This window comes from Emydura macquarii, unplaced genomic scaffold (genome assembly GCF_026122565.2).
Source record: "Emydura macquarii macquarii isolate MOO-44397 ecotype Brisbane River unplaced genomic scaffold, CSIRO-AGI_Emac_v2 contig_1612, whole genome shotgun sequence".
In the NCBI taxonomy this organism is placed as follows: domain Eukaryota; kingdom Metazoa; phylum Chordata; order Testudines; family Chelidae; genus Emydura; species Emydura macquarii.
In genome coordinates, this window is record NW_027131749.1 from 1 (window position 1) to 23,145 (window position 23,145).

Here is a 23,145-nt window from a genome sequence, read left to right on the forward strand (position 1 = left end):
CTAGGCGACGTAAGGAAAAGGCTGCCAGAACTGAGATGTTTACTTTGCATGCCTTGCCGTGTGGCGTGGACCATTGCGTTGTAATGGCTAGAAATCTTTCATTTTTTGAGTCTCCACGCCTGCTGTGCCATCGAAATATTGTTGTTTTTGTTTTTTGCCTCCCTATAATCTCTCACACATACACCCCCATGATTTCCCTGCCACTGGCCCATTTGTAGCAATGCAAACAGAACAGAACTGCCTGGATGTCAGCCTAGATATGAAAGGGTTGCTTGCTATTACAAACATAACATTAAATAGTCCTTGGAGAGCAATCTGCACCGTGCTGAGGTCAGAAGAAAAAGCGTGCTCAAAATAACAGCGAACTGAAAGACAGATAAATAATTGAAATGCAGGAAATGGCAGTTCCAGTGGAGCACAAAGAAAGGAAGCTGAATTCAGGCAATCAGACCAGAAGAGAAGACACATTTGTGAAAAAGCTGTAAGGCTTCATGCAGGCCTGTTATACGTGTGAAAAATGACGGGGGATTCTTTGAAACGTGAAAAATTCCCTGCTGGAGGGAATGGAGGATGCCTTGGGGTGTGTGCAAAGCGCCCACATGGGGGGGGGGGAAGGGTACACGTTACCAGGGCCCCTGGAGGCCCTGGGAGGCCCGGCCCAGGCTACAACCCCCTTTGCCACAAGGAAAAAAATGTTCATGACTCATGAGATTGTACGTATGAGATGAGGGATTGTGGGATGTGTGTGGAAGGGGGCCCGTGTTACAAGTTTGTACTGGGCCCGAAGCAATTATGCTTGGGCCACGTGTGTGTGTTGTGTTACCCTCTGCTGGCAGCCACCGCAGAGGGCTCACCCCACTTCCAGCAGCTTTCACACCCTCTGCTCCACCCTCTCCCAGCATGTCCCCTTCCCCAGCCGCCACCGTCACCCCTGCCCTCCTGAACCTCGGCGTGTGCAGCTGGTCCCCGCTGCTGCCCGTCTGCCCCCCTCCATCCCTATCACCCTCCCCTGGGAAAGTTTGGCTCCTGCACAAATTCTGCCCCACCCCTTCCCGCTTCAGCACAAGGCAGCTGATTAGGACAGGCCTGGAGTCAGGGGGCAGAGGGGTTGGGATTGCAAGGAAGTTCTGGCCTTGTTTGCAGTTGCAGTTTCACTTTGTGCTAGGGTGGACAGCAAAGGGGCAGCAGGTGCCTGGCCAGAGAGGCTTTGGGTGGCCACCCATCCAGGTTTTCCCAGGATCCTCCTATGTCTGAGAGAGCTTTCCCGGGGATGCTCAGTGTGCACCACCAGCTGTAGTTTGAGTGTCCAATTTTCTGGCCTCCGGATTGTCCCGAACATCCAGTTTTTTTATTGTACGCAGGGGGAGTTACCCTACAGGTGCAGGTAGGGGTTGCTGATCTGGAGGAGAAAGAAATGGCAGAAACTGGGAGCTGCTGCATGGCAGTGCTGGCCCAGAGTATATTTTAACTGAGCCCTTTTCAGGTTATTTTATTTCCCCTTAATGGAAAGACTCGTTCTCTGTCGGTTTGCAGTCAGAGCTCAGTCTGCTGCCTGTCCGGTGTCAAAAGGCATTTTATTGCGGAGAAGTTATGCAGCGGGAAGACAGTTCCCCAAGACTGTAGTGAAGCTAGTTAGCTACTGCAGTTAAAACTGCCTAAAACAACCCTGGGAAAGGAAGAAACAGCATCTGCTTCTGTTTTACACACTTTAAATGCTGAGGCTTAAATTCTGCCAGGGAATCTGGCCTGGCTAAGGCTGTGGAGAATGTTATAATTAATAAATCTGTTCTTTTCTGTGCTTACTGTCCTTCTGGTCTCCATATTTCTCATTTCAGCCCCAAGGTGATGGAAATCAAAAAAGCACATGTTCTGGTTGTGATACTGATGGCCGGGATCATGGGGTACTTTGGGTAAGTGTTTCCGTAAATACTTGGGCCTGATCTTCAGGCGGCCGAAATCGATTTGCACCAGTCCGTAAACTAGACTTTCATTTCTCTTGGTGCTTGAGTAGGCACAGGGAGAGACTAGATTCAGTAGAGCTGGGTGAAACCCTTTTCAAACGATTTTTTGCATTCCAAAATCTTTTCATTCAAAACTGTTTATTTATTCAAAATTGAAAAATTCCACAGAAAATATTCATAGACTCTTAGGACTGGAAGGGACCTTGAGAGGTCGTCTAATCCAGTCCTCTGCACTTGTGGCCGGACTAAGTAATATCTAGACCATCCCCAGGGCCCCCACATGCGGAGGGGGGAAGGGTGCATTTTACTGGGGCCCGGAGGCTCTGGGGGGCCCGGCCCAGGGTGCAACCCCCATTACCATGAGGAAAAAAAATGAGGCTAAATTGTAGATCCTGCCTTAGGATATTTATAGAAACGTATTTCCCTGTATCTCTGTATCTATTGTGTGGATCTTGTGAGATTTGCGGGTGCCAGTCAGAAGAAGTGTTAGCGCAGCCTCAAGCAACGTTGTGAACAGTGAGTTGCGGGGTCAGCTGGCCCTTCTCTAGACTAGAGAGTGTGTGCTTGTGCAGTTAACTAGGACTTGTAGTTTGAGACTGAGAGACAGAGAGGTTTGTGCTCCTCTCTGTGACATGGTCTATCATATCAAGATCAAGAACTACCAGTCCCAGAGTTCCTTGTGTACAGGCAGGAGGGCGGGACAGCTGGTGGGCGGGGCAAAGCAAAGCACCATAAGACAGGGGGAGCCAGTGCTCCTGCTTCTTCTGGTAGGATTTGCAGGCCCAACTATATGTGAGTAAGTGTCTAATTCACTCACAGGCACACCCATGCCCCATACGGCCATGTCTGGTGGTGGCTATAAATACAAATCAGGAAGCCAGAAACGTAAGAGGTAAGAGGAAAGGAACTAAAAGAAGCTAAAGGATACCAATCTATCCTCCAGTTTTTCATGGATTTATGGATTTTTTGCACACTGCCAGTGACTGTGGCAGAAGCTGAAAGACGTTTCAGCAGGCTAGCACTCATCACAAACTGCAGGCGTTTTACAGTGGGGCAAGAATGGTTAAGCCGCCAAGCTATCTTGTCAATTGAGTGCGAACTTGCAAGAGCAATTGACTTTGGGTGGGGCTAATTCATGATTTTGCAATGAAAAAATAAAGCTTTAAAGTGAATGGGCCTAATTATAAAATGTTTGCAGTCACATTGGTCCATTAGAATAGAAAAAATCAAGACATCGACAGGGTACAATAGCTTTATAATGACCAAAAAGATACAAAATAGTCAGCAAACTTGTAGGATTCTCAGGCTGGGTGTTAGGTTCAACAAAAATAGCAAAGGGGGGAGGAGGTTGGCATTTTTCAGAAATGTAGACTATGTAACAGTAATTTCAGAATTCAAACTTTTTTTGAGGCTCATGAGATTGTATGTCTGGGATGAGGGATTGTAGTATATGTGTGTGAGAGGGGGCCCAGGTTACATGTTTGTACTGGGCCAGAAAAAATTATGCTTTGGCCTGAGCATCTCAGTCAGGTGTTTGTCTAACCTGCTTTTAAAAATCTCCAATGACAGAGATTCCACAACCTCCCCGGGCAATTTATTCCAGTGATTAACCACCCTGCCAGTTATTCATTAAAATAAATATTTCCTTTTCAAGTCAAATTAGAAAAATGGAAAAGGTTTGACTTTTTTGGGTGAGTGGTTTGGGGGGCCTGTGTTTATTTGGGGCTTTTGGGGTTGTTTTGGAGGTTTTTTGGAGGGGGTATTTCATTTTTCCATCATTTTGTCCTTATTCCCCCACATATCCAGACACAAAAAGGGAGAGCGGGGAGAAAAGGATAAATGAATTGAAGGGTGGAGAAAGAAAAACGAAAACCAAACAAAACTTGAAAATTTTGAAATTTAAAAAAACTTTGGAAAACCAAATATTTCCAATAAAATCATCCCATAAACAACAGCAAATCATTTTTTTAAAAAAACCCTGCAAAATTAAAATGATTAAAGAATTTCCTTCCCTCGCCCCACAGAATTTGTTTTTTTTCCCCATTTTATGATCAGTTCTACTCAAGAAATCGGTGCATGTGCAGATTGCTGTCCGTTAAATCTGAGTATACACAGAGTAACTCCAGAGATGACAATAGAAGTCAGAATAAGAGCTTAAAGTTAGGAAGAGGATTGGAAGGTAGGGTCCAGCTAAGGGAGAATCCAGAATTAGGAACATAAGAACGGCCATACCGGGTCAGACCAATGGATCATCTAGCCCAGTATCCTGTCTCCTGACAGTGACCAATGCCATGTGCTTCAGAGGTGACATGCCGAAGTGCCGTGTTTTGATAAGGTTATCAAAATTACCAGGGACAAACGGCCTCCTAAATCACGGGAGTGGTTTGAAGGGTGCTTCAAGGCACTAAGGCGATTCGTATATATTCCCTTTTAAGACAGAGTGGAAGGCTTGGAAATGTTAACTTAGAAAACTTGGCAAACTTCCCAGAAAAATTTGGCAGGCTTACTCAGATTCTTAACCATTTAATAGCCTTTATTTATCAACTTGCTACAACTACTTAAATTGCATCTTTCTTTTACTGATCCATTTTTTATATAATTACAAACAACAATGATTAGATCCTAAACACAAAACTTACTAATACAGCAAGTAGTAACTTAAGCAATTTATTTCACCACAAATCTTGTTCCCTTATTCTATTACAAACTCTCAAAACACATATAAAACTAAAAAAACAACTCACAATTATAAAGCACGTACAAAAAGCAGTTATTCCAACAGTTACAATCACAATCACTCCTGGAATGCAAGTAGAATTATTGCTAGTTTTACATTCACATTCACACTCACCACATATAGAGATGAACTCAGCTGCAGCAAAACAACAAATATTTTATGACCTGGTCTTTCTATTTAGAATTCTATTTTTCATCCAGGTGGAACCTCTGTCGTATTCACACCCAGGTTATCATCTGCAGGACAAGTCCCAACGGGTTATCAGCTCAGTTACCTGACTATTCTAAGGTAATGTAAAGGCGACAGAGCTGAAGAGAGGCCAGACGGCTGATCAGACCCTCTTTCAGGCACGATTCAGGCGTACCCCTTGGAGAGGCTCGGTGGTCCTCACGACAAGGCTCTATAATTTGTGCTTTGTCTGACAACCCTTTTATCTCTACTCCAGCCTATACGTCCTCCAAACCAATTATGGGCATTTTCTACGTCACTTTGTCGGTCCCTCCTTGGGGAGATTCCTGGCCAGAAGTTTATTCTTGACCACGTGTAACTTAACAAATAAAAGTTGCAGCAACTGCAAATTTCCAAATATGGGCCCAGAACTGCTGGGTTCGCAAGTTCCCCTTGTTCTAAGTGTAATTGGTTACTTTTTGGTCAGGGTTTTTTGCTGCTTTTGAGTTCTCTCCCCCATGTGGCTTACAACTTCTACCACCTTATCTATTTTTAACGCTAACAACTTTCCCTTATCTACTACAAAAATAATTAGAAACAACTACAAAAATAATTGATTACAAAACCTTGAAGCACAATTAACAACCTTCAGTAGATTTTTTCATTTATCACATATAAATTGGTTACTTGTTCCTCTCTCAACATAGACTTGGGGCACACACATAATGCAATGATTTTAACCCGTTACGAAAAGAGGGAATGAACAGAACAGGTCATCATCAAGCAATCCATCCGATTGGAGGTTTTTAAGAGCAAGTTAGACAAACACCTGTGAGGGATGGTCTAGATCAGTGGCTCCCACCCTTTCCAGACAACTGGATCCCTTTCAGGAGTTTGATTTGGCTTGCGGACCCCCAAGTTTCACCTACCTTAAAAACGACTTGCTTACAAAATCAGACATAAAAATACAACAGTGTCACAGCGTGCCGTTACTGAGAACTTGCTGACTTTCTAGTTTTTACCGTGTAATTATAAAATACATTGCTTGGAATATAAATAGCGTACTTACATGTCAGTGTACAGCATATAGAGCAGTATAAACAAATCACTGGCTATATGAAATTGTCGTTTGTACTGACTTCACTAGTACTTTTTATGTAGCCTGTTGAAAAACCGGACAAATATCTGGATGAGTTGATGTAGCCCCTGGAAGACCTGTGCGGAGGCCCAGGAGTACACATACCCCTGGTTGAGAACCATTGCTTTAGATAATACTTAGTCCTGTCTTGTGTGTGCGGGACTGGACTAGAAAACCCCTCAAGGTCCCTTCCAGTCCTATGATATATGGTTATTGGCTTATAGCAGTAAACCTGAGTGATATTGGTTATTTGGCCTCTTCGGTATATTCCTTAAAGAACCAAGGTGTACCAAATTGTACAGCAATCGACTGTACAGTTTATCAGTTCTGGAGCAAAGGACCTAGCGCTCCAAGGGGGCCAGATCCACCGTGGGTGTTGATAAAAGCAGCTCCGTTGAAGTCTGATCTCTGCCAGTTCTCAGCATCTAAGGATGTGGCTCTACAATATTGAGGCAGCTCCTCGTTGACAACCCCCAATACCTCCCAACTGTCCATTGATGGGTGTTAGCATTTTAGGTGTGCCATGTTGTTGTAGCCATGTGGGTCCTAGGATATTAGCGAAGGAAGGTGGGTGAGGAGATATCTTTTATTGGACCAACTTCTGGCGGAGAGAGAGACAAGTTTTTGAGCTACACAGAGCTCATCTTCACCTCTGGGAAAGGTACTCCCAGTGTCACAGCTAAATGCAAGATCAAACCAGTAGTTCAGCATCAGTAGTTAGCGCATATTCTAAAGGACCATTCAAGGTGAACTTGTAGTCATGGGACAAAAAGATGTTGGATGAATGGCTTATTGCAACAATCTGTATCCCACTAACCCCCTGTTTTATCCTATGCTTACACAGGTATTACTCTGTGTAGCTCAAAAGCTTGTCTTTCTCTCCAACCAAAATTTGGTCCAATAAAAAATATTACCTTGCCCACCTTATCTCTCCATTGTTTTATGTGTCAAAAGATTTAACACAATGTCTAGAGTCCATGAAACAGAAAGTCAATGAGTTGACCCCGAAAATCATACCCGTTAAACACAAGGGACCAGATCCCCAGCTGGTGTAAACGTACTTCCATTGAAATCAATGGGGCCAAGTCGTGAAGGGGTGTAAATCAGCATAGAGCCACTGAAATGAATTGAGGTATGCCAATTTGTTCCAGTTGAAGATTTGGCCCTATTCTTGCAACCTAATAATTCATAGCTATGAGCTGACAGCCTGTGCTGTTTCCTGAGTGCAATTCATAAAGACATGAAGCAGTCTCCCGGTGATGATCAAACCCCGTGATATTCTCCTTGAGTTGGTGTGTGTGGGTTGTGTCGTGCTGGGAGTTGCGCAGGTGGTGAGTGAGGGGTGTGTGCTGCTGTGAGGGGCTATACAGAGTCAGTCTGGATTTTCAGTGCTGTAAATGGGACCCTCCTTGACTCATCCTGAAAGGATCAGTCCATTTATATTAACCTGTGATGCTCTTCTTTTTTCCTAGCATACCACGTATCAGCCGGACCTCATGCCAGCCCGTGGGGTAAGGACATCTTTTACCTCAATCCAGTTCACCCATAGCTCTGCTCCGTATTTATCTTCACCATTGTGGTGTCATGACTTGATTTGGGGCCCAATTCTACTACGGTCATGCATGTTAAGTAGTAACTAGAGCTGAATTAAATTTGGAGTTCCTGTCCATGTGGAATTCCCACATTCCAACATTTATATGTGTCCGTTAATATCTGAAACTTTCTGCGGAACATGAATTAAGAAAAAATCAATTTGGAAAAGTGAGAAAATTACATTTGGACTTTTTCAGTTGGAACAAAATATTTTGGCCTTCCGGAAATGGAAACGCTTCATTTTGGTTTGACGAAGCACATTTCAACATTAAACTGCCTGTCCCTGTTATGTTGTGGGCCCAGCCCACATTCTATCCTAGGAATCTGGCTTCCTGGACAGACTAATCTGACTAGTTTGTGCTAATCTCTTTAGGAAGATAACTTTCTTAGCCACTGATGAGGGTATGTCTTTCCTACAGCGACTACAATGTCAAGCTATAGCTGTGCCGTTGTAACACGAGAGTGTAGATGTTTCTTAAATTGACAGAAGGGGTTTGTGTGTTGTCGGAGTTAATCCACCTTTCCAAGATGTGCTAGCTAGGTTGACAGAAGAATTCTTCCATCAGTTTAGCCGTGTCTACACCCGGTGTTAGATCAATTTAGCTATGTCTCAGAGGATGTGAAATTTTTCACAACCCTGAGCAATCGATCTAATTTTGAAGTGTAGACCAGGTCTAAGCTGCCTCAGGGATCTGGGTACCTGATCTGGGCACAAATAGGAGCTCGGTCTGTCTGTCGCAGTACGGAACGTGAGCTTTACTCCCACTCAGTTTACAAGCTGCAGTTTTGAAAGCCAACCAAGGGAGTTGGACCCACACAATTCCTGTTGAAAAGAATGGGAGATTTGCCGCGTGCCGCTCTTTTGGCTGGGCTGTAGGAATGTCCTCATTTACAGGTGGCTTTGAAAATTTTGGCCTAAATGACTCCAGCTGGGCATCCTAAAATTAAGGTCCCAACAAAATAAATACTTTATATTATCAGAATGTAGTTTTGAAAAGTTTGGTCTTCTGGGGCCAGATCCGCAGCCAGTGTAAATCACCCGGATGTCGATCGGGTGGCTCTGATTCACACCAGCTGAAGATCTGGTCCATTGTTTCTTTGATGCCCAAGAGAGCAATGAGACATCTCTGTTTTCTTTCTCACTTCTAGACAAGTTGACCTGGATAAAACGTTCCCGGTGCTTCCACGGTAAGGATGAGTGCTCTGCATTCATTAACAGATAGCGAAAGTAAACTGCTGAGATTGGGTATAAAAAGAAGGTTTCAGGGGTGTTACTTTGCGAGCCCACGTAATGTGACTGTAACAACTTTGCATCTGACAAAGTGGGTTACAGCCCACGAAAGCTTATGCCTGCAGAAATTAAATTTGTTAGTCTTTGAAGTGCTACAGGATTCCTGTTTTAACGTTGCATGAGATGGCTTCCTGGAGATTGGCATCATACTGAATCTTTGTCCTGTACTATATTATTATTGGCTTATAGCAATAAACCTGAGTGATGCTGGTTATTTGGCCTCTTCAATACATTTCATAATGAACCAAAGTGTGGTCAAGCAATTGACTGTACCGTTTATCAACATTGGTCTAAAGAAGCCAGAGCTCCTGTGGGGCCAGATCCACAGTGGGTGTTGATAAAATCAGCTCTGTTGAAGTCTGCTTATCTACGTCAATTCTCAGCACATCAGGATGTGACTCTACAATACCGAGGCAGTTCTTTTTTGATACACACCCAATACTTCACGGTGGATTTTTTTTGTTAATTTGTTCCCTCCCTGCCCTATCTCAGGAGGCACCTCCCATGCTTTTCATCTTGTGACTAAGATCACCTACACAGAAGATGTGTCTCAGTAAGTGAATGTGCTGCATTCCTGATGCTGAGTAGTTGTGTGGTTCAATTCCTGTATCACTGATGTGTGTTATCATTTTAAGTAGGCAGTGTAGGTGTGGCCATGTGGGTCCCAGGATATTAGGGAGACAAGGTGGGTGAAGAACATCTTTTATCAGACCAACTTCTTATGGAGAGAGAGAGACAAGTTTTGGAGCTACACAAAGCTCTTCTTCAGGGCTGGGGAAGGTACTCCAAGAGTCACAGCTAAATATAAGATCAAGCAGATAGTTTAGCATTTTCTAAGGGACCATTCAAGATGACGTGGCTCATTAAAACCCCTGAAGTCATGGGACAAAAAGACACTGGATTTATGGCTTATTACAACAATCTGTATCCCACTAACCCCCTGTTTTTGCCTATGACTACACCAGTGTTAACGGGCCTCTTCACCTTGAACAGTCCCTTAGTTGAGCATCGGTAGTTAGCACATATTTTGTCTGCTTGATCGAGCATTTAGCTGCTGTTGAAGGCCCAGTGCAATCTGAGTTGCCTGACCTCTGTCCTGCAGGCCTAGCATCGCTTTAGTTGATTGGTGATATTCACTTCAAATCTTGCTGCAGTCAATAAATTTATTTGTTTGTTTTATCTAAAGCAGTGCATCTGGATTGAGTGTGTGCAGAGACCTCACTTAGAGTGACAGAGCTGGTGCATAGCAATTTCTTTGATAAATTGACAGACGAAAGTAAATGAGCTTGCAGGGCGCATTGTACAGCACTGAGCCCTGCAGGACGGCAGTTCCCGGGGTTGCATCTGGGACTGGGGGTGTTTGCTAGGAGTCTATCCCATGAGTGGCTGGCTAGAAGCGCTCCTTCACTAGGCCAGGGACCGATTACATGCGGGAGGCAGGGCATGGGCTGACCCAGGAGTGGGTGGTTCACGCAGCAAAGTGGGATAAGTCGGGGCCCAGGAGTGAGGAATTGGGGTGACACAGCTACACACCAGTGCAGATTGCAGGGGGGGGGGACATCACAGCATGATTTTAAAGCGAGCTGAGTACCCCACCATGGAAAGTGAAGTCAATAAGAGCTGTGTGTGTTTCTTTGATGCCAAGAGGGTAATGAAACATCTCTGTTTTCTTTCTTATTCCTAGACAAACTGACCTGGACGAGACCTTCTCGGTGCTTCCACAGTAAGGATGGGTGCTCTGCATTAATTACCAGATAGCAAAATAAATAGTTAAGATGGTGGCCATGGCAAACAAAGCAAAGAAGGTCCATGGAGGTATAGCCTGATGTATGAATTGTGTATTCATTATATCGATTCCTTAGGCATTCCCAGTTATCACTCTGAGGTTCGACAGATTCTGGTCCCAAGATCAGGCCCAGTATTAAAATTATTGTTCAGTTGGGAACCACGATGTGCACGGCTGCCATGCTCACAGTTCACGTATCTTTCTGTATTTTTAATAGTTTATTAATACATTAAGCAAAGTCACAAACACTCTAACCCAGCAAGGTAGATAGAGATAATACAGAATGTACATGTGAACACCCATATACTCACACCATCCCTTGCAGAACAGCCGGAAATGTTAGCCATTATCTTCCTCCCCACCCTCTCCTCCCTCCTCATCGCCAGTGGTCATCACCCTGGCATCTCCCATGGCCTACATCTCTCTCTCCTCCTGCCCACAGGCTGGAAGACAACTTTTGATTAAATGTTATGCTGGTGCCATTATGCTTAATGTGTATTTGGTAGGGGTTTCTCCCCTCTTCTTTTTTTCTATTTCCTCACCCTACTAACATTGAGGTGCCCTTCTCCTACAGGCTAGCATATTAATGATATCAATTTATTATCACTACGTCAAAGCATTGTCTGACCGCAAGAGCGCCTCGGCATCTGCAGATGTTCCTATCCTATGCAAAAGTTGGTGTTAGCTCATATTCCTGGGGTTGCCTGGTGTCGTTATGTACAAACTTCCCCCTTAAACACACTATTCCCAATTCCCCAAAACTAAAGGGTGACCTTGGGACATTTACCGTGTCAAATACATAGGCCTCAAGCCTTATACAGGCAATAAATATATGGAAGGAAGAAATCTGGTTAAGGGCTTGATAAAGTGGAAGGTGATTCTTCTCTGAGATCTTCTACTGTTTCCATATTTATTGATCATGTTTATGGTTGGTTCACTGGTTGGCCCATAGAGAGGAATTGTTATAAAATAAACAGCAGGATCTTATTCAGGGGATAAGGCATTATGAGGCATTTATTATGAACACAAAAAATATTCCGAAAAGAAATTGCCTAAAACCCACCCTCACTCACACACACACAATTCTGAGGGAGGGATATAATTATTAGTCTCTGTGTTGCTTGAGCTGAATCACGGGCCAGGAGACTCAGACACGAGGGTGGAGCCAGGCTCTGTCGGTTGCAACACGATGCTCCTTGGGGTTTGCAGAATGAGCCCAAAGTCCAGGTTTCTTCACCCCATTTTTATACTTATCCATCCTCATTCGGGTCTCTGGATTTTGTCATGTCAGATCGTCTCCTTGTTTGATGTAATCATCAATTTTGTTTGATATCGCAAGTGTGACATTTTTTTCATAATTTTTTTATTTTTGTTTCACACTTTGTCTTGTTTCTGTTCTTGGGTGTTAACTCCCCTGTCTTCCGGGGTTATTTAGATCTTCGGCCATTTGGGTTGTAAAAGTTCTTTAAACAAAAGCATCTTCTCTCCCTTCTGCCCTTGGAGGCTGAGAACCATCATCTCAGCAATTACTTCCTCACCGTTTTATCTCAGCAGACTCAAACTGCATTCACTTCTTATTTATATTTACTAAAAATCATTACATGTTTATTTAATTACATTGGTACATTATTTTATACTTACTTACTAACATAATAAAATTCTTATACCTATACTAATTTTATTAATATTAATTTTATAAAAAGAATATAAAAGAAATCTTATTTGCCCTCTCATTGCCGCATGATTTACACATCAACCACATTCCTGATACGCATTGGGCACTTTCCTTCACTTGTAAATTATCACAATTAGATTTTAGGATGTTCCTAAACATTCATTCGTAGATGTTTACAAGCAGGGCCCCAATGTGTCATAAATGTTAAATCACAAAATGTTTAGGCAGGATGTTCCCACTCGTATGTTCAAGCCATCAGTTATCATAGTGGAGCCTGGGTGGCGTGAACAAACAATCAATGTGTCCGGAACATCCCTATCTATAATGCCTAGTTTTGTTTTTTTAGTGTGAGGATTAATCCTTAAGCTTCAAATAGGTATCCATGGTCCGGGCCTGCTCTGGTTCAGGCCTACATCACAGTGCTGGGGCCTACATTATAATGTCTCTTTAGCTATTACCTTAAAAGGAAATTACTCCCAGAATCGGTCTATGTAGAATGGAACTCTCCTATACTCACTTTTCTAGTGCCCGTAATATAGTATAGATGCCCATTTCTAATTCATTCTTATTGACCATTATGGAAGGTTAAAGATACTAAATATATCTTGTTACATCCCAGTAATGCATATCTTCTTTCAACAGACTGTCATATCCTCAGCCATTTGTGGACAAGCCTCAGTAAGTCTGCCCTATTGACATTTTGTGTTAAATTGCATAAAAAGTAGGGCTGTCAAGCGATTAAAAATTTAATTGTGATTAATCGTGTGATTAATCGCACTATTAAACAATAACAGAATACCATTTATTTAAATATTTTGGATGTTTTCTTCATTTTCAAGAATATTGATTTCAATTACAACACAGTAAGTGTACAGTGCTCACTTTATATATATATTTTTATTATGAATATTTGCACCATAAAAAAGAAACAAAAGAAATTGTATTTCAACTCACCTCATCCAAATACAGTAGTGCAATCTCTTTATTGTGAAAGTGCAATTTATAAATGTAAATTTTTTTTTTGTTACATAACTGCACTCAAAAATAAAACAATGTAAAACTTTAGAACCCACAAGTCCACTCAGTCCTACTTCTTGTTCAGCCAATCGCTAAGACAAACAAGTGTATTTACATTTAAGGGAGATAATGCTACCTGCTTCTTATTTACAATGTCATCTGAAAGTGAGAACAGGAGGTATATGGCACTGTTATAGCTGGCATTACAAGGTATTTATTTGCCAGATGCCCCTTCATGCTTAGACCACCGTTCCAGAGGACATGCTCCCATGCTGATGATGCCTGTTAAAAAAATAATGTGTTAATTAAATTTGGGACTGAAATCCTTGGGGGAGAATTGCATGCCTCTTGCCCTGTGGTTCTATTTGCATTCTACCAGAGATTTTGTGTTATGGCAATCTCAGATGACGACCCAGCACATGTTGTTCGATTTAAGAACACTGTCACTGTAGGAAGTAGGACTGAGTGGACTTGTAGGCTCTAAAGATTTATATTGTTTTGTTTTTGAGTGCAGTTATATAACAAAAAAAATCTACATTTGTAAGTTACACTTTCAAGATATAGAGATTGCACTACGGTACTTGTATGAGGTGAATTGAAAAATACTATTTATTTTGCTTATCTTTTTTTACAGTGCAAATATTTGCAATAAAAAATAATCATATGAGGTGAGAACTGTGCTCTTTGTTGTACTTGAAATCAAGATATCTGAAAATGTAGAAAAACATCCTGTAAAGCATGAAGGATTCTTTCGCCAAGAATCAGGCAGCACAGACAATACTGAAGAGGTTTATTCACGATACCGGGAAGTCTGATAAATCAGCTTCAACTTCATGGTGTTACAGTGGTTGATTATATACCCTTTCTTATCGATTACACAGTATGTTTTAAATTCTTTATCTATTCACTTACAAATACAAACATTGTCCCATCCGGAGAGAACAACAGTGATAATGGTCGTTACATACATGCAGAGACACTTTTAATCATTTTACTTACATCAAGGATGCTATGGTTACACTCGGTGGCGGGTAGGGTGGAGGAAGAAGGGGGAGGGGCGTCCTTACAGATAGGTGGCAGACAGACAGAATTTCTAAAAGCAAATGTGCTGTTCTTATTGGAATTAGAATCACTAAGAGGACATCTGGCTACCTGAATCATCGGATGTTTACATTAGCCATTGTCCTTGAGGATCAGGTATGCTCGTTAGCCATTTACATGAGTTTTAATGTACAACTTGTTAGCCGAAAACAACCTCAAGCCTTACAATCCAAAAATATTTATAATTCATTTAAATGGTTATTCTATTATTGTTTAACAGTGTGACTAAAACTGCAATGAATCGTGATTGATTTTTTTAATTGAGTTAACGCAAAACAAATTAATCACTTGAGTTAACGGTGATTAATTGATAGCCCTAATAAATATTTAAAATAATTTAAAAAAGGAAAACATATGAAAGTTATTTGTAGATCCGATTATTGCTCAGCAATTCCATAGATGAGTACCAGTATAAGAACCTAGCGGGTTAGCCCTGCCAACATATTAAATTAGATAGACAGAGAAGGCTCAAAATTATTTCAGTTTGATTTTGTGAAAACAGCCAGTTTGTTTAAAGTGATTTTTTGTTTCTTTTTTTTTCTTCAGTACAGAACACTATTTTTAAGTCAAAAAGTCTATTTTCACTTAAAAGAAGTTTTTTTAAAGGGGGAAATACTACTTTTTGGGGGGTCATTTTATATGTTAGAATGTGAATTGGCTTCTTTTGTAAATCATTTAACACTTCCACTTTTCACCAGGCATAAAAAGATTGTTCTCTCATTTGGCTTTTCCAAGGGTGCTATGCAGTCAAAGCGCCGGGTTTTAGTATTATGCAGATGTCTCCTTCCCCTCTGCTCCTTTTTAAATCCCAGCCATTGTGAACATCAGACATTGCTTCTGAGTGACAAGATATCCTGGAAGGACACTGTGAATCTGTTTGTGTGAGATGTCATGAAGGTTTCTTTTGTTTGTTCGTGTGCTCAGATATAGAGGAGAATGTGTAGAAGGGATGGTGGGTAGGTAGATACCCTACCCTATGAGTAGCTCCATAATTGTCCACAAGGGGGTCATTTGCATCTTCTCCTGAAGTGTCTAATAGTGGCCAGTGACAAAGAGGGGCTACAATGGAGCCAATCGGACCATTCCTGTGTTTTCTCTCTCTTTCCGTGCAGGAGAACTGACGTGTTGCTGATGTCTCCCTGGTTGGCTCCCATCGTGTGGGAAGGCACCTTCAACAGAGACATCCTGAACGCCCAGTACAGACAGAAAAATCTCGTCGTCGGGGTGGCCACGTTTGCTGTTAAAAAGTACGACTTCTCTTCCGCACGCCAAGCCCTGTGATACTCCCCTTAGCTGTGCAGTGCGATGGAGTGAGGCGGCCATCATAGAAACATAGAATTATAGAGTTGGAAGGGACCTCAGGAGGTGTCTAGTCCAACTCCCTGCTCAGAGCAGGACTAACCTCAGCTAAATAATCCCAGCGAGGGATTTGTCAAGCCGCAGCTTAAAAACCTCTAAAGATGGAGATTTACCACCTCCCTAGGTAACCCATTCCAGTGCTTCACCACCCTCCTAGTGAAAAACTTTTTCCTAATATCCAACCTAGACCTCCCGCCCTGCAACTTGAGACCGTTGCTCCTTGTTTTGTCATCTGCCACCACTGAGAACAGCTTAGCTCCATCCTCCCTGGAACCCCCTTTCAGATAGTTCAAGGCTGCTATCAAATCCCCCCTCATTCTTCTCTTCTGTAGACTGAACAAGCCTAGTTCCTTCAGCATCTCCTGATAAGTCTTGTGCTCCAGCCCCCTAATCATTTTTGTTGCCTTCCGCTGTACTCTCTCTAACTTCTCCACATCCTTGTTGTAGTGGGAGGCCCAAAACTGGACACAATACTCCAAATGCGACCTCACCAATGCCAAATAGAGGGGAATGATCACTTCCCGTGATCTGCTGGGAATGCTCCTCCTAATGCAGCCCAATATGCTATTAGCCTTCTTGGCAACCAGGGCACACTGCTGACTCATATCCAGCTTCTTATCCACTGTTACCCCCAGGTCCTTTTCTGCAGAACTGCTGCCTAACTCGTCGGTCCCCAGTCTGTAGCTGTGCATGGGATTCTTCCATCCTAAGTGCAGGACTCTGCACTTGTCCTTGTTGAACCTCATCAGATTTCTTTTGGCCCAATCCTCCAGTTTGTTTAGGTCCTTCTGTATCCTATCCCTATCTTCCAGGGACACTCCCAGCTTTGTGTCATCTGCAAACTTGCTGAGGGTGCAATCTACCCCATCCTCCAGATCATTGATGAAGATGTTGAACAAAACCAGCCCCAGGACCGACCCCTGGGGCACTCCGCATGTGACCGGCTGCCAGGTAGACATGGAGCCATTGATCACTACTCATTGAGCCCTATGCTCTAGCCAGTTCTCTATCCATTTTATTTTCCATTCATCCAACCCATACTTCCTTAACTTGCTGATAAGAATACTGTGAGAGACCGTATCAAAAGCTTTGCTAAAGTCCTTGAAAGCCTTCCTATAACACTGCTGGCTCCACTCCACCGCACACTGAGGCTCGGGCGTGCAGAAAGCCCTTAAGGCACGGAAACGCTGAGATTCGAGAACTGGGTCCAACCCACTTCCTATCATACAGCACCAGTGTGAAACCTATCTCAACAGGCTTTGGGGCCACAAAACAAAATATCTGGAACAACTAAAGTCCTAACATAAGAGTGTTAAAGGGGGGACCCCATATACAGATTTCAATAGTTCAGCTCTGTTTCCTACTATGAAAGCAACGAGAAACATAAATTTAAAACGGTGAATATTGTATAAGGCTGGGGATTTCAACAAGGCCTTAAGGGCCAGATTTTTAAAGGTATTTAGACACCTAACTCCGATTGATTTCAATGGGCGTTAGGTGCCTAAATCACTTTGAAGATCTTGCCCTCAGGGAATTAAACAGAGGCCATATCAAAGTATTAGTATTGTGGCAGTCGAGGTGCCCCACTCAAGGATCAGGAGTACAGCTGCATCAGGGCTAGCGGGAGGCCTCCAGTTCAAGTCCCCCCTCTGCCTGTGGAGGAGAAGAAAGTATTTGAACAGAGATCTGCCACCTCTCTTGTGCATGCCTGGACCGCTGGGGTAACAGGACATTTGGATGTGGAGCTCCCTCAGTCAGACGTGTTGATGCTGTTCCATTGTGGATTGAATAATTAGAGTCGTTCAGCCAGATAGAGCAAGCATGAGAACGTGGAATTCTTGGCCAGGGGACGTTGTGAAGGCCAGAAGTATAACAAGGTTCAAAAAAGAGCTAGATAAGTTCATGGAAGACAGGCCCATCGATGGCTATAAGCTAGGATGGTCAAGGATGCAACCCCATGCTCTGAGTGTCCCTAACCTCTGATTGCTAGAATCTGGGACTGGACGACAGGAGATGGAGCACTTGATGACTGCGTATTCTGTTCAGTTCCTCTGGAGAACCTGACACTGGCCACTGTCGTAGACAGGAGACTGGGCTAGATGGACCATTGGTCTGACCCTGTATGGCCATTCTTATGTTCTTAGAATGATTCTATAGGCTGGTGGTTAAAGCAGGTTTCTCAAACTGTGGGCCATGATGAGTTGTCACCAGGGTCCGATTAATCTATCCCTGGGCTCCAGGCAAATGTAACTTCTCCCAGGCGGATGTGGATGGCGGTACCGATGGGGGGAAAGGTTGGAGAATGAGCCCATCCCACACGTGACGGATGGGTGTCCAGGCCAAACCTGAGTGGCTCTATGACCTCGTGTGCTATGTTGCAACAGGTGGAGCAGGGAGCCGGGCCCAGCCAGGTTGAGTCTGCAAACTGTCCCCCACACCTTTGGGCTTCCCCTTGGGGCCAGAATTAGGGCTCTGGTGTTGGGCGGTGGGGTGCTTCAGGGATCGATGCCCCCTTTGCAGGGCAAGGAGGGGGAAGCAGCAGAGGAGGTGAGTCACAAAAGACAAAACACAGTGGTGTTGGGGAGCCACTTGGTTAGAGTGATCACGCAGAATAAGGAGACACAAAATCCAGTCCTCCTGTTCCAGAGGCTCACCTGATGCTGAAGCCCTGTTGTGAACCAACCCTGAGTGTCCAGGAGCTGAAATGTTTTGACCATTTTCGTCCAGAGGCCTGAGCTTTGAAACTGAGGTCATCTGTGTTTCAGTAGAAAGAAAGGCAGGATGGAGGTTCTTCTAGGGATATTGTCATGGTAGCATCAGCGAGAACGAGCCCCAGATTGTGGAAATTAGATCCCCAGGACACCATGGTTGGGGTGAACACAAGACAGTCTTTATAACCTGTTTACAAAGACATTCACAGCTAAAACCACACCGATAACTCACTTCATTCATTGTTGCATTCATTTGCCTTTCAGATACGTCCGGTTCATAGAAGGCTTTATTGGCTCCGCCAACAAATTCTTCCTGTCCGGGCACAGGGTCAACTTCTATCTCTTCACTGACCACCCGGAGAAGGTCCCGTCCATGAATCTGGTCCCTGAGAAGCGTCTCTTCATCATCCCTGTCCAAAACTACTCACGGTGGCAGGACATCTCCATGAACCGCATGGACATCATCAGCAGCTACATCCGCAGCCACTGGCGCTACGAAGTAGACTATCTTTACTCCATAGACATCGACGTCCAGCTGTTCGAGCACATTGGGGTGGAGATCATCGACACGCTGGTGGGGACCATCAATTCCTGGCAATACACCAAGCCCCGAGAGAGCAACTCCTACGAGAGTCGGCCGGAGTCACGAGCCGCCATCCCCAGGGGGGAAGGGGATTTCTACTACACGGCCAGCTTCTATGGCGGAAGCGTCTCTGAGGTCTACAAGTTGACCACAGCTTGCTTCAAAGGGGTCACGGAGGACAGAGCCAATGGCATTGAAGCCAAGTGGCACGAGGAAAGCCACCTGAATAAATACCTCCTCTACCACAAGCCCACACGCCTACTGTCCCCGGAGTACAACTGGGATGAGAAGCTGATCAGACCTCCCATTGTCAAGGTTAAGAGATTGTCCTCGGTGCGCAAGGATCGGAAAGAAATCAGGTCCTGAAGGAAAAGAAAGAGAAAGAAGGACGGATGCTGTGACAGATATGACAATCTCATGCAGTACCCTTGAAATTAATCTCATTAAATAAAATTTAAGTGTCTTTGGAGTCTGTTGTATTAAATGCAAAGGCCGTGTGTGTTTCATGTCTGAGTTAGTGACTCAAGATTGTCGAATAACAAGATCAGTTGGAATTATTTAATCAAAGATTATCAATCAGAGATTACTACAGCACTATACAGAACACAGAAAGCAATAGATCCATTACCACCTTTTATTGTCTGATCGAGAGCTGGATCTCTGTCTTTCCTTCACTGGAAATGTACAGAGACTCTGTCATTGAACAAGATTTCTGTAAATAAAATGGGCCTTGGTTAGGATGAGGTGTCACCGATCCCAAATTTCTAATAGTACTAAATGGAATTTGCCTACAATTTAATGCACGTTTCCAATTTGCAGAAGTTCACTTTATGCGCTGTTGGCAATACTGTTTAACCAAATGCCCATCTTGAACAAGATCTGGTATCCTTCCATTTTCAATATCCCTTAAAGTATTGCTTAATACATCCAATATATAAGTGTCACAAGCAGTACACATAATTTCCCTGCCAATCTGTTGTTCTTTTGCTTCCCAATTATTTCTTTCAACTAAGTCATTCATTTTTTATCCTGTGTTGGTTTGAACAAATGAGTAATGTCATGAAAGTTAAAAATGGTAAATCTTTCTTCTTGAGCCAAACCTTCAATCCTCTCGGCTCCAGGGTATATTACTAATTCTTTTTCCTGATGTTCAAAATAGCTGATACGACTTTTTATATTTTCCACATCTGCTTCATTCCATATTGTTTTTCTCAAGGTTTCTCAGGTTTGTTTCGCGGAGGAGGACGGAGAGGTCAGACACAAAGTGATCGCTTGGTGAAAAGTGTTTGCCCATGCGTTATATTGTATGGGATTGGGGTGGAGGCAGTCTGGCCTACCGGTGATGGCTGGGCTGGTGTGCGCAGGTCAAGGATGGCCATGAGGGGGTGATCTGTGAGCGGTCTCTATTGCCGGGATCGATGAAGGAGAGTGGGGGTCAGAGTCGGAGACTGGAGATCAGAAATGATGGTGAGGTCTTGAGTAGCAGCGGGCCCCAAGTCTGTGTGATGACCCAGACATCTTCCTGGACCGCTCTTCAGGGTTAAATAGTGAGCACGGGCCAATCAGAGGGGGTCGGGGGGCTGTCACGCTGGACCCTTTGGGCGGTACTTCCTGCCATGTCTAATCTCTGCATTACCCCTTGTCTGTAGCTATGCACAGCCCCCTGCTGGTGACATGCAGCCTTTGGCTGTGTCCACAAACCTGGGTTCGGTTCTCATGGATCCTTGCAGGAAACGATGTTTTTGGCTTTTGTCGGTTTCCTGTGTGTGTTCATTTGAGAAAGAGGCAGAGAGATGGTAGCGACTCCTGAATTCTCACTAGGTCTCGGCTGGGGCCATTTTAGGGTCCAGCTAGCAGCACATGGACACTCAGTACAGCGAAGGAAGGAGTTCTTCTGGCTCTGTTGTAAATCCACCTCTTCGAGAGGCAGTAGCTAAGCAGATGGAAGAATTCTGCCGTCAACCTAGCGGTGTCTAGAGCTGGGCTTGGGTCGATTTATTTACATCGCATAGGCCACTTTTCTGAGTAAACCAGCCCCGTGTCTCTGTTGTCCCTTTGACTCTTTACGTGATGGCTACTCTTTCCTTTTTTTCTGCCTTGCCTGCATCTTGGACTTCATGCACGTTGCCCCAGAGAATCCCCCCACAGGTCAGGCTAGGACGAAACAGACTTTACGTGCATCACGCTGAGCAATTACTCCGTGGATCAGGTATCGGAGGAGAGATGTCCTTTGGGAGGGGAAGGCTGATTGCTTCGGGATCATTATTTGTTTTGTCTGTAGGGAAAACCTGAAACTCCGTCAGCTCAGTCATTGCAAATATTGTTCAGCAATGTCAGGGGAGACCCTGTCTTCGTTAATGAATGATAGACGCATCAGGAGGATTCTGCATTTCAGGAATAGCAGAGAAGGACCATGTTCCAGGACAGATTGTGGCTGTCGCACCTTCATTTCTCTTTAGTGTCATTAAATGTGACTGATGGTGGAGAGAAAGGAACTTGAATCCCAGAGAAATGGGACACCAGTATTTCAAGTTTGAAATATACCAGCGTTTCAGGTAAGCATCATCGTCCATGCTTCCACGAGTTTTATGGTGGATGTAAAAATATATATATTCTATAAACAGCAGAAATAAGCATGAATACCTTTCGAAAACACCGGGTAAAATCTCAGCCCTGTTGAAGTGCTTGGGAGAGCTAGGATTGCACCTATTACAGACCCCGGAAATGACACACTTTCCTACCACCGTGTGTCTCACATGTTGGCTAATCAGATGGGCCTATCTAAGGCATATCTAAAAGACTTGTGTCCAACTGGTCAGTGTAACTAAGTGCTTGTCTAGCCTGGGAATATTAAGATTTCATTTGGTAACCCCATGTATTGGCAAACTCAATGTCATCCGTGCCTTCTCTTCACAATCCCTAAAGCCAGAAGGACATCAGAGAAGTTGAGGTTGGAGAAGCTTTCCAAGGTTTCCATTTGACTGTTCACCCCTTTACATCCTCATCTGATGAATTTTGCTGTCCTAAGAAAGTATAAAATCCCTGTAATGCATAACTCGGGATTAATAAACTGATAATGGAATTTTCTTCATAACTCCTGGCTGCCAATGTCTGGTTATGATCTGAAATAGCGGGATTTATTCCCCTTAGACATTTCTGTCCTAGCTACTATGTCTGTGGCCATTATTTTTATTATTCAAAATAATTCTCTAAGCCTTTTCCATACCAGTGAGTTCCACACATTAACTGAGTATCACATTCAAGCAGATATAAAAAGTGTCTGACACGATAGAAATTAAACAGGAAAAAAATTAACATGGAGTTTTATAAAAGAACTCGGAACCAAAAGATGGTCGGGCTTTCAAAGGACTTTCGTAAGGTTTGGGGTGTCTAACCCGCAAGGTAGTTTTGAAAATCCCACCTGATTTTCTTATGCTTTAACTGTTCTTTCCCCATTTTGGCTTGCGTTCCTTCCCCTTTGCTGTTAATATTAATTGTACTGAATATCTGGTCAACTTTTTAGTGAAGACTGAAGCAAACTAGACATTAAACACTCCACCTTTCCCACCGAGTGGAAGACATACACTTTCCTTTGTTTCACTCCTAGTGTATTTTAAAAAACTTCTTCCTATTCCTTTTTATGTCCTTTGCTAGGTGTAACTCACTTTGTACCTGAGCCTTTCTGGTTTTGTCCCGACGTGATTGTGCTATTCTTTTGTTCTCTTTTTTTTAGCAATTTGCCCATGTTTCCACTTTTTGTGGGCTTCGTTTTTGATTTTCAGATCATTAAAGAGCTCCTGACAGAGCACAGGACCATCTGATTCAGAATCTGCACCATGCAATATTATTTCTTTGGTTTCCTGGTAAGTGTTGAGTGCTACCTCTTGTCTGTGATGTCTTACTACCAGTATTTGGCCATATGCAAACCACCACGTTACGCAGCCCTCATGAACGGCAGGTTCTGCCTTCAACTAGCAGCTGGCTCTTGGATCAGCGGGCTTCTGGCTAGTAGCAAATTGATGTCC

The 23,145-nt window shown here is 43.6% G+C and overlaps 1 protein-coding gene across 1 annotated transcript; it reads left to right on the forward strand.

Moving 5' to 3' along the window:
• The first annotated feature begins 2,803 nt into the window (after positions 1-2,803).
• On the forward strand, positions 2,804-19,486 carry LOC137157871 (histo-blood group ABO system transferase 1-like). The gene is made up of 7 exons (XM_067555305.1): positions 2,804-2,853; positions 7,477-7,515; positions 8,747-8,785; positions 10,573-10,611; positions 12,992-13,027; positions 15,580-15,714; positions 18,802-19,486. Exons 1-7 carry the CDS (start codon positions 2,804-2,806, stop codon positions 19,484-19,486), a joined length of 1,023 nt encoding a protein of 340 aa, XP_067411406.1.
• The last annotated feature ends 3,659 nt before the right edge of the window (positions 19,487-23,145 follow it).

Bases quoted from the DNA above. Each gene is read 5' to 3' on its own strand.
- LOC137157871 (XM_067555305.1), top strand. From the start codon at position 2,804: ATGTCTGGTGGTGGCTATAAATACAAATCAGGAAGCCAGAAACGTAAG. The intron at 13,028-15,579 runs GTAAGTCTGCCC...CTTTCCGTGCAG, and splicing joins CCATTTGTGGACAAGCCTCA to GAGAACTGACGTGTTGCTGA. The intron at 15,715-18,801 runs GTACGACTTCTC...TTTGCCTTTCAG, and splicing joins GCCACGTTTGCTGTTAAAAA to ATACGTCCGGTTCATAGAAG.